The 15,562-nt window shown below is 46.7% G+C and overlaps 1 protein-coding gene across 1 annotated transcript in view; it reads left to right on the top strand.

Annotated features, from left to right (window-relative positions):
• The window catches only part of Glct (ceramide glucosyltransferase), an 89,064-nt gene extending 82,616 nt beyond the window's left edge, over positions 1–6,448 (top strand). Inside the window, exon 8 of the mRNA XM_077692739.1 lies at positions 1,368–6,448. Coding sequence (XP_077548865.1) covers positions 1,368–1,541 — 174 coding nt within the window. The 3' untranslated portion in view covers positions 1,542–6,448. The remainder of the gene's footprint in view (positions 1–1,367) is intronic.
• The last annotated feature ends 9,114 nt before the right edge of the window (positions 6,449–15,562 follow it).

Raw genomic sequence — 15,562 nt, 5'->3', positions numbered from 1 at the left:
TCCTTTACGCATAAGTGTATTATACGCTATCACCTTGAAAAGATGTCACGGGTGTATGAAGCTCTGTGATGAAGGCTAAGGAAAAGCATTGGCTGCCAACATCATTCTGTTGGAGTGTGAAGCCTCTCAGTCAAGTTTGTAGAAAGAAATCGTGTCGTGTGAGTGAGAAAACGCGTTTCTGGACGAAACCCAGGATCACGTAGTCGGTGAGTGGCAGCGCTTCAGGCAGGAGCGTTTGAAGTTCACGCGAGCAGCACTCCGCCAAATTGACTGCTGCTTCTCTAGGTCACCTTAGGGAAACAACTTTAGATTTTACCCGTGAGCGTACGTGTCCTACCATTGAAGGCTCATGTCACAGGTGTTTAAAGCTTGGTAATAAAAAATGAAACTGTGCCAAGAACAAACACTAGCGGCCTGGCTATTGAGGTGGAATGAACGTTCGTAATTGCACACTGTACCGAAGCGGGCTAAACAATAAGCGAAGGCTTTAGACAAACAGTAAGAAAACGCCCTCCACCCGATGGTAATGATGGTTTAAACGTGAAGCTTTCTTGCGCGCAAAACTCAAATGGTGAAATCCAAAGTCAAAGCCGCTGCAGCCAAAAGTCCGAGCATCAACGATCGAAGTGAAGTCATTTCTAACAGCGCAAAAATACAGGACGAGATGAAAGAACACGCAGGACCAGTGCTGCTTCCGTTCTTTCGTCTCGTCCCGTATTTTGCGCTGATAGAAATGGAGTCAAACCAAATGGCCCTGATTGCCCTCCTGTTGCGAGCAAAGTGCATACTGCTTGCGGGCCAAAGGCCAGACTCAGACGGCAGCAAACGACTCCCTCAGAAGAAAGTGAAGCGTTCTTATTCACTTTAAAATCCAAACCGCTGCAACCATGTCTGAATGGTGCAGTCGGATGGATGTTGGCTTCACAACACGAGGGACCCAAATTAGATTCCGACCACGGGAAGCGGTTTTTCTTGTTTCTTCATCATCATGTGCCTTCCCTTTGTGTAAATTTGGCTTTCCTGCAGTGAATTTTAGGTAACGACACCACCATCAGTGAGACTAAAAAAAGCTTCGCTTTAATTTTTGTCTAAAAAAAGCTTCGCTTTAATTTTTGTGTGTGTGAACAGTGATCGCAGAAATGAAAGTACGCTGGGACTGGGTCGGTACGCTGAAAGTACCGAAAGTACTTTCGGTAAGTACGGTAAATGAAAGTACGCTGGGACTGGGTCGGTACGCTGAAAGTACCGAAAGTACTTTCGGTAAGTACGGTAAATGAAAGTACGCTGGGTCGGTTCACTGCAAAGAACGACCACCTAATTTATCTTTTTTCCCTCCTTGTCTGCACCTTGTCTGGCTCTCGGCACAGAACGGCCTCCTGCCGTTCAACAAGTGGGAGTTTGTGGTGGCGTGGACGTTCCGAGAGTGCGGCGCCTTCTACCTCTTCCTGCATGCGCTGTGGAACCCGACTATTCGGTGGCGCGCGGGCCTGTACCGGTTACGCTGGGGCGGTGCCGTCGAGGTGGTCAAGCCGGATTCCTAGTGACCGCCACCGTCTGCGAAGTGCGCGGCACCACAGACAGTGCCTGGTGGACCCGGCCATGAGGTTTGCGCGAGCCGAGAGGAGGGACGATCGAATCCAGTGCCAGCCGAAGCTGAGGAGGTGCTTTCCACGTCCGGGCGGCTGCGGAGCTGCGGAGCCCGCCTCGATTCTTCCAGCAGCGGGGGATCTTGCGGGGAACTTCTTCGGTGCGTGCGTATGCCGCTCTCCCCCGTTTGCGCCCCGACGTGCGGCGGTGGTGCGTCTACTGTGTGCACGGGCGCGCGCAAAATTTCCGCTGCTTGGCCACCCGTCTCCTCGCCGAGCGGCGGCAATAACAATGCTGGCTTTGCGACTCGGCAAGTGCCGCTACCACCCTGTGTCCTTACACTGTTTTCCAAGTGCTGCGAGTGCGCGCTGGTTGCGCTTCTGAGCAGCGAGATACATCATCACCGAGTGTGTGTGCGTGTGTTAAGACCCCTGTGGTGCGGTGTGTGTGTACATAGTGCAAAAGGAAACCCGTGACAGTTTTATTGTTAGCAGTTTTTTTTTTTTTCCTCTCGGTTCTTGTCAGTCACTTTTTTTTTTTTTTATCATTGTTTTTCCTCTCCAAGTACTGATTCAGTGACATCCCCTCGCTTCATCGGTGTGTCATCTTTCTCGGCTGCCTCGCAAGACTGCTGCTACGGCCGTCCGGTCCAACACGATCGTCGCGCTCGGAACGGTGTGCAGTCGTTTCTCCGACAGAGTTGCTCTTCCTAGCGAGCGTACGTTGTCAACCCCCGTTTTCGATTGTTTCAAGTCATGCCCTGTTCTGTTTCTGATTCTTCATTGATGTGTATCCAGATGTGTATAGTTTGCATCATCTTTGTTTCTTTCTTTCTTTCTTTTTTTGCTTGTCTGGTGCCGTTGGTTGTTCCTGTCGGGTAGGTTTGCCTGTTCCGAGTAAAGGAAAAAGGTTCGGCTATGCCTTTCTCCCCCTTCCTCGAAGCGTTGTTGAACAGAGCACAGGATTGCCCGCAAACCTGCAGAAGGCTGATAGACTACCATGACTTTCCTCGTATGAAAGGTAGGAAGGCTAAAGCCATCGTAATTTTTTGTACAGCTAAACAATTTGGGCAGTGCCACCTTTGGTGCGCGAATCGGAGAATGGCTGAAAACTGCAAATGTCTATCGTGTGTGTGTGTGTTGCTGTACATACAAAGTAAAAACAAAGCGACCAAGGAGCTCTTTTTTGTGTCCGCCTTTGAGCGTGGCGGTTGTTTTTTGCACCGGAACAACTTTCTAGAGCGGCCGTCTTATAGTTGGTGTGTCGCGACTCGCAAACGTCTTGTTATTTATTTCCGCCAAACTGGCGACTTTGTACGCTGCGTGGGGCCCAAGTGTTGTAGCAGGGATCGTCGATAGGCTGCACGAACAAAAAGGAAAATGAGCCGGGTTTGTTTTATTTTTTTTAACGCTTTTTGAGTGGGGTAAAAAACCCTTGTTGCCCAAAAAACCCTTGTTGCCCAAAAAAACCCGAGTTGACGCGCCGTCGCTGCCGGCGTGGTGAACCTTATGTCTCCCTCTTTGGCAGCAGCAGCCCTAGTCTGCAATGATAGAAGGGAAGTGCGAGAGGTCTGGTCAGGTTGGTGGTGTCTTCAAGTACGGATCAAAGTGGTAGCCGCTCTAGTCAGGAGTTCATACGAGAGCAGACGCTGGGCTTGCGATAAATGAACGCTACGATGCATTCGCGATGCCGCCAGTCGGCTGGCCGTAGAATGCCTGTGCTGGGAAGGCAGGTTGAGATGTGAAGAAACAAACGTTGTCAGACGTCTTCTCTGATGATGCACACATTCCTTGTGGGGGTGGTTATTGTTGCGCTCTTGTCTTTCGGATTGGTCCTTATGTGGCTGCTGTGTTAGCAGGAAGTAAGGCTTCGTTGTTGCGAGAAAGGTTTCGTCTGAGAAAAAACCAGCTGCTGAAGTATGAATCGGAATCTACCGATGCAATTGTGGGTGGCCATTTGAACAACCCTAAATGTAACTGCGATAGTATCGGCTTCAATACGGGTCACTGTGACCAAAGATACGCAAACATTTGGGCCACTCCGTAAAGGTGTCGTGTATTTGCTAAAAATTGTCGCATACGTCAGTTCACACGTACGTCGCTTCATACGTTCTTTTAAAAACTGCGGGTGTGATTTGCTTACCAGGTGAAAGCTCAATTTGTTTTGAGCACAAAGTTGAAAATTTCAAAGTTTGCGTGATAGCTTCAAATGCCAAAGACAACTGCGCAGCACGTTTCCATTGCCCCGTCCCTTTTCTGTTCATGTTTTGTGTTCCACGACCGTAAAGTATTTCTTGCCAAACGCTCGGCATTGAGCGTGTTTTTGACAAGCCACCGTTCAGTAAGGCCTGAAGCCTTTTCTTTACCTGTGTTGCAGCTAGGCTCAAGGGCAGTTTTCACTGCTTCGTATAATACTGCCGACTTACTCGTCAAGGTTTGTTCAAACGTTTAGCTTCAAGCAGCTTGCCTCGTGCAAAGCTTGGAAAAGGACGAGCCCTAACTTTGTCCGTTTGGAAATCGATTCCACCTCAAGGAGCGCTTTTTTTTTTTTCCTTCGAAATTAGGCCTGGCCACAACATATCCAGCATCACTTGCACTTGCTCAAAAAGGTGTGCAAGCTGGCAATTGGTTCTCTCTTAATCAACAAGTTTGCAAATAGTCTTTCCCAGGTCATTAAAATGCAGGCCGTAACTGGGAAGAGAAGTTTGCCGCAACAACTGCCGTGCCAGGACTACACTCCAGTCTTTCCAATCGTGCGTAAACAGCCGACGAAAACGTCATAACCTCTCTTGTCCTAAGTGTCTGATTTTTGTCGACAAAGCTCTCTTCGCAACCTGTTTGCTTTGAAAGAGAGGGGGATCTTTCTTTTTTAATTGATGAGATATCTTTGCTTGCCTGTGCGGAATGCCAACCATTGTAAAAAGTGTGCAGAAAACTCCAGGCAGGCTGTCTCACCGATGGGCACGCGATTTGGGTCACGTGACCCCTAGAAAGCACCTCTTGTCACTGCCTAGTATACCAGTACCAGAACACTCGCGTCTAGCGCCTCGTTTTTCTGTTGCAATCGTGACTGCCACATTGCTGCGGCCTATCGGATGTGCCGGCCTGTCTGGCGTCGAAGCATTGCTGTTGTCTTGTCGGTGTGCAGCTGCCTGGGCTTCACTGTGTTTATCTATTTTGTGCTGTAATTGGAAATGTGGGAACTGCGATTCTAGTGCAATTCTAGAACTGCAATTCTAGTACAATTCAGAGCTGCGATTCTTGGGAGAATAGAACTTTGGGCAAAAAAAGAGTGATGGAAGTTTGTTGCATTAGAATGGCACTAGAATTCTAGTTCCCGCAATTCTAGTGTATTTCCGGAACTGCAGTTCTAGTACAATTCAGAACTGTGATGCTAGGGTGAATTGCTGTTCAGGCAGGAAAGGAATGGCAAAGTTTGCGAATTTACGGCAGTGAGTCCCGTTGTTTACGACAGGAATCGTGTCGCACGACAGGAGTTTTGTCGTAAGTTCGCAATGTTTGCCCCCCACGATTGTGTTTGAAAACTGGATTATGCCTTAAGGGTTTGTTAATGTTTCCTTACACAGGGTACCCTGTGGTTTTGCTTGTTAAAACACATTGAGCATTCATGTTATCCAAATAGTCCTTTTGTTTTTTTACTGTGGTGTAAAACTTGTGAGAATGAACGGGACTACAAAACTAAAATTGTGTGGAAAAATAACTAAAAAAAAAGGTGTTACTTGCAGGAATCTCAGAGCAAATATGTACGAGGCGTCGGTAGTACAAAAAGCCTTCTGTTTACTGCAGCAAGCAGCTTAATATGCAAAGCGTGTTTTAACATTGGGTTTACACTCCTGCGGAATCTGCACTAAAATTCGGCGGAGTGTTTTGAGTTACGTGCCCATTGTCTGAAATGATGCCACGTATTTTTATCATTTTTCGTTTGACCAATCATGTCACCCTTGCTGTGAATTGCAGTTTTTACTGACAACTTCATGGTCTGCTTTCTCATATGGGTTGTGTCTGTGTGCTTGGAGGTTGGCTATTGATAGTGCTATTGATATTGATTGCGCTCACAGCACTCTTTGAAACTTGCTAGTACAACGAAATGCTTGCACCAATTTGCATTGCCGAAGGTTACACACCCGCTGTGATGGAAACTAGCTTTCGTGACATTTCATTTCAAACATAACTACTTCCAGCCTGAAATTGGTTGGTGAGGAAACTGTATTGTTTAATCACAGCGTACAGGCACTGTTATTAAGGGGTATAGCTCAATCAAGCGAGTCTACACTGATCAACTTTTGTTAGTTGCCATTTTTCCCCCCTCTCTGGGTTCTTAAACTCTCTAAGTTCTTAAACTCTAAGCAAGAAAGAACCGACAGATGCTGTTGCTCATTGGGTGTGGAAGGGAGCTTACAGCCTGCTCCTTCCTTATAGCAAACAGTCAGAGTTCCGGAATTCTAGCCCATGTACTGTTCTTTTGTTGCTCCCAGAGCCATCCTGTTCTCGAAAGCTTTTGTCTGTTTCATGTGCAGTGTAGTTTGTGTCCGTGATCTCCTTTCCTTAGTCAGTGTTGTGTCTAGCTTCATTTTCTCCTACGTTGTTGCAGACTTTAGCTTTTTTCTTAATGTGGCAGCTGTTGCTGCTTCAGCAAGAAAGACAATGAAAATGGGATAAAAGCTTGGGAGGGGGGGAGGGGGTGCGTTTTCTGACTGACCACCACTACCACTACTACCTACGTTGCGTAATTGTTCTCGGTTTGAAGCAGTTTTCTTTTTACAAGACTAAGCCCAAAGCGCTTTTTGTTATTGCGGCCAGCGAACGAAGGTGACAAATAAAACAAAGTATGAAAATGATGACCCCGTGACTCGAGTGGTTGTTGCTTTCTTATACCCGTGCCACAGTACACGAAAAATGACATGAAGTGCCTAATGCCTTGAGATTTAATGCCATTAATTCGCTGCTACACACAAAAATCTAATGCCAATCGCTCCGTGATTTTGGGTGTCAGGAGTTCTGCACGACTCATGCGCCTTCACGAACGCCTTAAATCTGCGTACTCTCAAATGCGATCAGCCCCAAATGTAGGCAGATTTAGCACTAGAGCACCAGAGTGCTGACGTGGAAACATAGCTGAACTTCGAAATAAGACGATTTTTTGTGCCCTCTTGGTGGCAAAGTGCTCTAAAACAGCGGGAAAAGGCAAAAACATTGTGTTAATCGCTGTTTTGGATTTTTCGGATTTAGCTACCACTGGCAGGTGATGGCAGCGGCTGAAGCCACTTTTAAAAATGGCTAGCAATATTTTTTAGAAAAAAATATTTCTCATTTCTCGTCTTATTTCACGCACAAAAAAAGCATTTTAACCCTTGTAAGATGTTTTATCTATGTTAAAAACTTGTAAAATATGAGTGAATTTCTCTTCGTCATGATCACCATCATGCCCAACACATTTAATGCCTTTGTGTTTTCGCGTGTAGTACAGCCTGCCCAAATGTCATTCGGTATCTTAGGGCCTTAAACACTTGTGTCATTTTTAAGTGCGAATGCACTTTATAAGCGACCCTGAATTCCGGTGACCGGCGTCTGTCCACATAGCAACAGCTGCGGGTGCGCGCGCTCCTCGTCTTCCTTGGCAACAAGGGGAGATGGGCGCGCGCTGCCTGGCCGCTGACATGGCACATACCCACGTGGGGGATTGGCCAGGAATCGGGCGTGAGAAGGGCTAATGCACCCGCTTAAAGGAGTACTGACACGAAATTTCAAAGCTGAGATCCGCTCTAGCAATCAAGTACAACGACAACACAAATAGGTATCTGTGCATGGCACATACCCACGTGGGGGATTGGCCAGGAATCGGGCGTGAGAAGGGCTAATGCACCCGCTTAAAGGAGTACTGACACGAAATTTCAAAGCTGAGATCCGCTCTAGCAATCAAGTACAACGACAACACAAATAGGTGTCTGTGGATAAATGCATCTTTCTTTCTTTGTAGTTGTGTGTGTGTGTGTGATCTCTCTTTCGCGCACATTACCGAACCGCGCAAATTCAACTCGTGCATTCGCACTTTCACATTCTTCCCGTCGGGGAAATGCGGGGAAATTTTTTCATGTACGTGTGGCATGGGTATTACTCTTGCTAGGTTCCGCTTTCTTGTGGATACAAGCCGGCCCATTCCTGTGCGTACCCAGTGCCGCCTATTGGTTCACTTCCAACACCAAAAACCGAGGCAACTGCTAACGGAGTTCACTGTTTGGCCTCGGTAGCCTAATTGGTTTAGAACAACTGGTTTTGGTGTGGATGATGATGATGATCGATAGTGGTATCCCCTTTGTAGCGGGGTAATGACTCGTTATCGTGCAAAAAAAACTAATACAGTCGAACACGGATATATCGAACACGGGTATATCGAATTATTGTCTATATCGAACTCATAAATTATCCCCTTGAAAATTCTGTGTAAAAGTATAGGAATTCGTACGTTTATATCGAACCGTATTTTTCCCGACATTGGGTATATCGAACGCCGCGCGAGCTGGAAGGTGCTCTTCGGCGGTCGCTGCACCCCCGATTGAGGGCATGGCGAAGACTGGCTCGCGGAACTAATCCCCCCTACCGGAACGAATTTGCGCTTGCCCAGTCGGGCCCCGCTACCGGCCGCCCTAGCGTTAGCGGACAGAGCCCGGTATGCTAAATCTCTCTAGGCACACAAGCCCGAACGCTCGGAAAATGTGACAGTGCGAGGTACGGATGCGCCGACTGCGCACGTCCTTTTTTTTTGTTCGGCTGCGTACGTTCCCCGGCTTGCCGAAAAAGTTTTTTTTTTCTCTCTCTCTGGGTCTTTCTTCCCCCGATGTCGTCTCGGGAAAAGGAAGAGGGAATGAAGGCGCTGACGGCATCCTCCTTCTTTTGCATTTTGCTGCTGTTGCTGCTGTTTGGCGAGTTGTCGCGCACCTTTCGGAGATCACTGTTTCTCTCGGAGATGACCATCGCGAGCGCTTTGTTGGAGTCCGTTCAGAGAGTCTTGGAATTGTTACCTTCAAAGTTCTTGTGGTACGTGCACGCTGTTCTCTTTTGCGTGCGTGTTGTGCATGGTATGCGAAGGCGCAGCGTGCTGCTGGAATTTTCTAGTTGTGCAGCCTCGAGAAGATCGAGACCAGCGTCTTTAATTTCATATCCAGGACGAATAAGCAGGCCAAGATAAGCGATTTTTTTTTTCACGGAAATAAAGTGTCCTGTTGCGTCGTGAGTGCGGAAATAGTTGTCATTCTTGAATGCGACAATCAGTAAGTGATCGTCCGCCTTAGGTGAGGTCTCAGAGCCCATATTTTTTATATCTAATTTTTCATATATCGAACTATTTCGCGATCCCCTTGGAGTTCGATATATCCGTGTTCGACTGTATACCTATGTTTTATTCTGTTCGTTTAGTACTAAAGCTGCTCTTAGGGCAGGCACAAAAAACTTATTAGGCACAAAATACTTTTTCTGTTACAGGTGGTAGCTGTCCTAGGCAACACTCCCCTCTCTGCTTTTCGTCCACCAGCATTCTAATCTTCTCTTCATCGCCTCGACAGCCGTGAAGTTAACTCCCTCAGTGCTACCCTTAAATCGTAGGGCTTCTGGAAGCCGAATATTTCCCTCGTGTAGATTTGGATGGATACCCTCGCATTCAAACACTATGTGCCGCATAGTTTGTTTCTTTTCCGGAGACCATGCATACCCCATCAGTTTGTGTATACTTCCCCACAAAGCTCTTAGTTCGTAAGCAACCTGCTATACCCTCAAAAAGCAAAGCACTGCCTTTCGAATTATCGTAGAAATTTTGCTGTCTAATGTCCAATTTCTCAGCCCTGTACATCTCTAAGAAAGTTTAAGCTTCCATTTTTTCCCTCCATTTATTCGTTACAATCTGCCTTGCCTCTTTTTTGGTTACCTTGGCTGTCTGGGATTCTCCACTGTTCTTTCCGTATTTCATCGCTAGCCTTCTAGTCTTCCTCAGCCACTGCGTATCCACACTTTTCATGTATAGGTACCTAAAAACCTTAGCTGTTCACCTACATTGGTCCACTGCTCTCAACCTCCTCTCAAAACGTATTTTACGCTGCGCTTCTCGAACTTCAAACAATGCCCAGCCCATATCTCCCTGCACTGCTCCCTGCACTGAATGACCTGGGTTTGAGCCCCGGCAGTTCAAAAATTTTTGCAAGAACAGTGACAATATTTTTTACTGTCAAATGCTCTTTTGGCTCAATTCTTCGCATTCTTCGCGTAACTAAGGTTGGTTTGGTATCTTTTAGGTCGGTTAGGAGTGGGGCGCAGCATATCACTACGTGTAACGTTCTGCGGCGCACGGGAAGTGCCTGGCTTGTGCCTATCTTCAAACAGAACACTGCTTTCTTTTTGTCAGTGATGCGATCAAGCATCACCGGAGACGCTGAGAACTGCAAAAACGGGTCTGTAATAATGCAATAGCATTGCAGGGCCCATTAACCGGGTGTGCTGGCGTCTAGTGTCTGTAGCTGTAAAACAGCTCTTAAACTTCCCATGCTATGCAGTGCTTAGCCCATGCCTGTGAAGGTATATTGGCGAATGCTTGAGCTATGCATATCTGCAAAGGTGTAGCTGAGATGTGCCGATTGGACTGATTGATGGACTCGATGAGTGGCTTATTGACCGACGGCACATAAATTGTGGTCTACTCCAACATTTACAATTTATTTACAGGTACTATTAACAGAGCATGCGTCAGTTGTACAGTATTTTTGACGAGCCTGCATCATGTAGGGCTCAGTCTTGCGAAAGACAAAACACCTTAGTCTTATTACAGAAACACCACCTTTCAACAACAGAGCATGAGGGGCCTGTCAGTTAATCCACATTTTAGCCACTTATTGACCACAAAAATAGTCATAGTCACATGATCTTTCTCTCCTTTCATGCCTAAACTCTAGGGTGTTTATCAAATGCACAGTAACAAACAAGAAGAGGGTACTGACAACTCTCAGCATTCTACAGTCTTACGTGGCGCTCAATTTCGCATGCTCAAACGTATCCCAGCCTCACAGCTTGCAAGCTTCAGACCATAGTGTCAAAGTTGCACTGACTGAGCGCTATTCTATACTGCAATAGCAAATGAGCCAAAAGGGTTCAAAAACATCAGAGGTATGGAGTTGACGCATTGCACAATAGCACTCCTGTCGGCGATGATTAATTCCCATAAGCTTTGGCAGTGAAATGCAGTAGCGACCAGGTGTTAGAACACAAGAAAGCCTACAAGTTCTCTTGAACGAACTTTAAAACTTTCGAGAATAAAGCATGCCAGGACTATAAAGTATACACTTTATACAGTGCCAGATCAGAGTGTTTAAGGCATAATTACCCCTGAAGTTATGAGACGTGAAGATCCGTTGCTATGCTTTAGCATTAATTAGGTTTTGCTGTTTTGTCTTGAAACTGCACTGACAGAACAACTTTACAAGTACACACCCAAAAAGCATGCAAATATGATCACATGCCTGAAGCGAGATTCAACCAAAACTTGCTACAGCAGTAGCATTACTTTGTTAACTGCCTATGGCAAACTGCAGATGCCAAATGGATAAGTACGTGCTCAACAGGCATTTTTATTTAGTGTTCCTTTAAAGGGGCCATGAAGACAAAATGCAAGTTTGTTTTGTTCGAAAGATTTCGTGTTCTATAGTGCCCCCAGCACTTACTTGTCAGGAAGCAAATGATGCTGTATTCACTTGCGAAATTAATCAATTTAAGCTAAAATTTTGATTCTTGCGCCAAAACGTGTTTGAATTATGTTTGCAGTGACATCATAAGAACAGGTCTTTCAGCTGAACTTGATATGGAGTGGAGACTTGCTTACTGTTAGTCAACCTACATGGCGCCACCACACCGCGGCAAGCCATTTTCTGCCTTTGGTTTGTTTGTGGCCGTATTTAAACCTGGCTTGCTTTTGTTCATGGAGAAAATAATCGTTTCGTGAAACATGGTGCTCGCTCGACAAATACGGTCGCGCAAGACACTGTCGCTTGCGTTAATCGGCCAGTGTCGTCTGAGACAACCCCAAAGCTCCGCTGTGCTGCGCATCTAAACGAACCATAGTGCGCGCAGTACCAACAGCAGTACGCATCGCTACTTCTATGTTTACGTCTGCTTTCGTAACTTCCACTGTTCGTCCCACCTTTCTTACTGATATAAAAAGAATGTGCCCTGAATGTAAGCGCAAATGGCTCGTTCGGCAATCTTTGCCTAATTTGAGTTTGCTTTTGCCGCCCTCCACCAATTGCAGAGCTCGCTGGTATGACATCATAGGTTCTGTTGCGGGAAATGAGCTACTGGGTCGCATGGCCATTCCCTTTTTTCCTAATTATATAGCTTATTTGAGCCAAGTTTACGTTAAAAGTGGTGTCACTATGATTCTAGCGAGACAATCTTTTGAATGAATCAAGCTTCCATTTTGTCTTCATGGCCCCTTTAGGTGACCACTGTTCAAGCATGAACCTGGTTGGCCGACACGAGAGCTTTGGTAAGGAGGTGGTGTTGCAACAAATCACTTGCACCGTGCACCAAACTTAACTCTGGAGGAAGTCTGACTAGTAAGGCTAAATAAAGTTTGTAGGGGATGCAAGAAGTAACAGGTGCCCCTCATTTTCTTGGTTTCTATAGCTTAATATACAGGGTGTCCCAGCTATCATGCACCAAGATTTAAAAAAAGAGTAAAGGCGTAACTCGAAGAAAACCTAGTGCATAATGTTCGCAGTACTGTGAAGAAGCGGAGAGTAATTTTTTCGTTAACGAGACTTAATTAACTAATTGTAATTAATTATCTAACTCGAGAAATACTGTCCTAATCACTAAAGTGTCAATGAGGCACTTGTAGGTAACCACGAGGGCCATCGAACTGCGGTATTTTCAGCGATGAACTAATTGCGTACACATTTATTCTGACTGATAAAGAAAACCCGCGAAATATGAAAAATACCACGTGACAGCGCCTCCGCGCGCACCGTAAAGCAACGCCCTCAAACAGGCTGCCTCTGAGTTAGCCAGAATGAAATAGACAAAAGAAAGAAAGAAGAAATCGCGACCGAGTTTGTTCCTTATCTGCACACGCGTCCCGCGAATCTTGCTGCTGCTGCTCCTTCCATGCATGCTATTATCAAGGTGATGCGCTGTCTCTTCGGGCGGGTAACACGCAAAGCAGTTGCTTTCAATCAGCTTTGTTTGGGGACGCTGCTTCACAATGCGCGCGTAAGCGTCGTCACGTGGTATTTTTCATATTTCGCGGGTTTCCTTTATCAGTCAGAATAAATGAGTACGCAATTAGTTCGTCGCTGAAAATAGCGCTGTTAGATGCCCCTCATGGTTACCTACAAGTGCCTCATTGACACTTTAGTGATTAGGACAGTATTTTTCGAGTTATATATTTAATTACAATTAATTAATTAGGTCTCATTAACGAAAAAATTACTCTCCGCTTCTTCACAGTACTGCAAACATTATGCACTAGGTTTTCTTCGAGTTACGCGACTTCTCTTTTTTTAAATCTTGGTGCATGATAGCTGGGACACCCTGTATACAAAACTTTCACGCCGGAAGCTGAAGTGAAATCGCTGAACAATTTTGTTCTTAAAAGCTTCGCATGCGCCTCCTGTAAAATTTGAGGTCTCGACCTCACAATATGCACAACCCATGCATTGCACAAGGCATGCATTCATGCACGCTGCGAGGAACCACCGAGGGTTGGAGCTAATTAATTGAGCACGCTTACGAGACTGAAACGCCACCGTGCTACACCCTAACCGTGCCAACTCAACAATGCCGCCGTTGGACACGTGGAGTAGGGGCGACAAAAAATATGCCCAGAGTTTGCCCCCGGTTACAGCTAGTTCTTCCCCTTAGGTGGAAAGAGGAGTGAAAGGCGATCTGGCCACGGCCACTCATCTCCCCAACAAAAGGGGGGACATCGCGCAGCATTCGATCGGCTGACGTACCCGCAAATTTTTCCGCCATTTTTCGTGGGGCTGCCATGGTTGCCAGACCAGGAATGTTCTCCCCGCCAAAAAAGCGGCGGCACGTGGTCACCAGTAACTCTGGTCGCCAGTTTAGGTGACACCTTCGCTTAATGTATAAGGGCTTTTTTTTTTCTTTTTTTTTCTTCTCTTCGTTCGCTTCCTCCTTTCTTCTTCCATCCCTCCCTCCCTCTCCCTTTCTTTCTGTCGTCCCGTCGCTGCCGATTCCCCTCCGCCCGACTCGCCGCGAGGGACGCGCGGGCGTTTGAGGACTGCGCGCGCGCGGCATTGGCTGTGTTTATTGTGCATCGAGCTCGGGCTCGGGTCCGGGTTAGTTTTCTAAGTGCGAATGCACTTCTTAAGCGAGCCTGAATCGTCCGCCGCCGTCCGCATAGCAACAGCTGCGGGTGCGCGCGCTCCTCGTCTTCCTCGTCTTCCCTAGCAACGGGAGGAGATGGGCGCGCGCTGCCTGGCCGCTGACATGGCACATACCCACGTGGGGGATTGGCCAGGAATCTCCTCGTCTTCCTTGGCAACGGGGGGAGATGGGCGCGCGCTGCCTGGCCGCTGACATGGCACATACCCACGCGGGGGATTGGCCAAGAATCGGGCGTGAGAAGGGCTAATGCACCCGCTTAAAGGAGTACTGACACGAAATTTCAAAGCTGAGATCCGCTCTAGCAATCAAGTACAACGACAACACAAATAGGTGTCTGTGAATAAATGCATCTTTCTTTCTTTGTAGTTGTGTGTGTGTGTGTGATCTCTCTTTCGCGAACATTACCGAACCGCGCAAATTCAACTCGTGCATTCGCACTTTCACATTCTTTCCCTCGGGGAAATGCGGGGAATTTTTTTTTCTCTTCGTCCCCAGGGGAGGTACTACAAACGTATTGGGTCCCGTAACGGCAAAGCACCGCGGCAGGGGCTGTGGACCGGGTTAGTCTTTTTTTTTTTTTTTCGCTTCGTCCCCGGTGGAGGTTGCGCGCTGTAAATGGCCATGAATGCCTATTTGTAATGCCTATTTCAATATTGGCGCCTACGTGAACACTATTTTGTCTCAAGTTTCTTTTTCCGGTGCAGTTTGATATCGTTTGATGTTGATTAGCACTACTCGAGATTTTGGACCTCGTGTTTTTTGCACCTTGCAGCTTAAAAATTGTTGCTTTTCGCCGAAAACAGACAATGGTTAGCTATTATCACGCGTCTTCTTTTGCTGCAAGGTTTAGAAGACTGGTGGCGAACACGCTTTGTTCATTTCGCCGTAGTGTTGCGGGAGCGTGAACTCGTACTAAGGGCAGCAGGTGAGCTCATAAAAAGCAAACATTAAAACAGGAGGGAGGGGTAGATCAGGCGTCCGAATGTCTGGAAACACTGCCTGTCACCAATCTCTAACTCGCGGTCTCTCGCAACAGGTCCGCTTTCCTGGAACCAAGGCCGGATCTCGCTGAGTGGGAAGAGAAAACTTCTGGGGGAAGAACGTTAGTTGTATCCGGAGCAAAAAAAAAAAAAAAAAACGGGGCCGTCTATCGCACTGCATATGCACAAAATAATGAGAGCTCCAGGAAATTTGGAGTCTGTTTGTTGCGAAACATCCCCAATTGTTTTGACACGCGCAAATAACTGATCAGTTTTTTTTTCGGTAGCGTGCGTGCGTTATGTGTTGTGTGCCAGCACGTGTTTGTTCTGGGGTCCGCACAGTTTATCGAACGCCGTTTTATCGAACGCCGTCTTATCGAAGCCGTTTTATCGAACGCCGTTTTATCGAACGCCGCTTTATCGATGGACGCTTTACCGAAGCCGTTTTATCGAAAGTGTTTTTCCCGTTTTTTTCTTGCAACAAAACTTGCAGTACGTTTTTTAGTTCTCTCCTCGCTATGTAATTTGCAAATCTTGTCTCCACAGCGAGCTACCTAACAGAATTTCCAGTTTTTGTACTAGTTGTAT

The sequence above is a fragment of the Haemaphysalis longicornis genome, unplaced genomic scaffold, assembly GCF_048455015.1.
Source record: "Haemaphysalis longicornis isolate Haplotype H1 unplaced genomic scaffold, Haemaphysalis longicornis Haplotype H1 scaffold_12, whole genome shotgun sequence".
Classification (NCBI taxonomy): Eukaryota; Metazoa; Arthropoda; class Arachnida; order Ixodida; family Ixodidae; genus Haemaphysalis; species Haemaphysalis longicornis.
The sequence above is the reverse complement of the archived record's forward strand: the minus strand, read 5'-3'. Positions and strand labels throughout refer to the sequence as shown.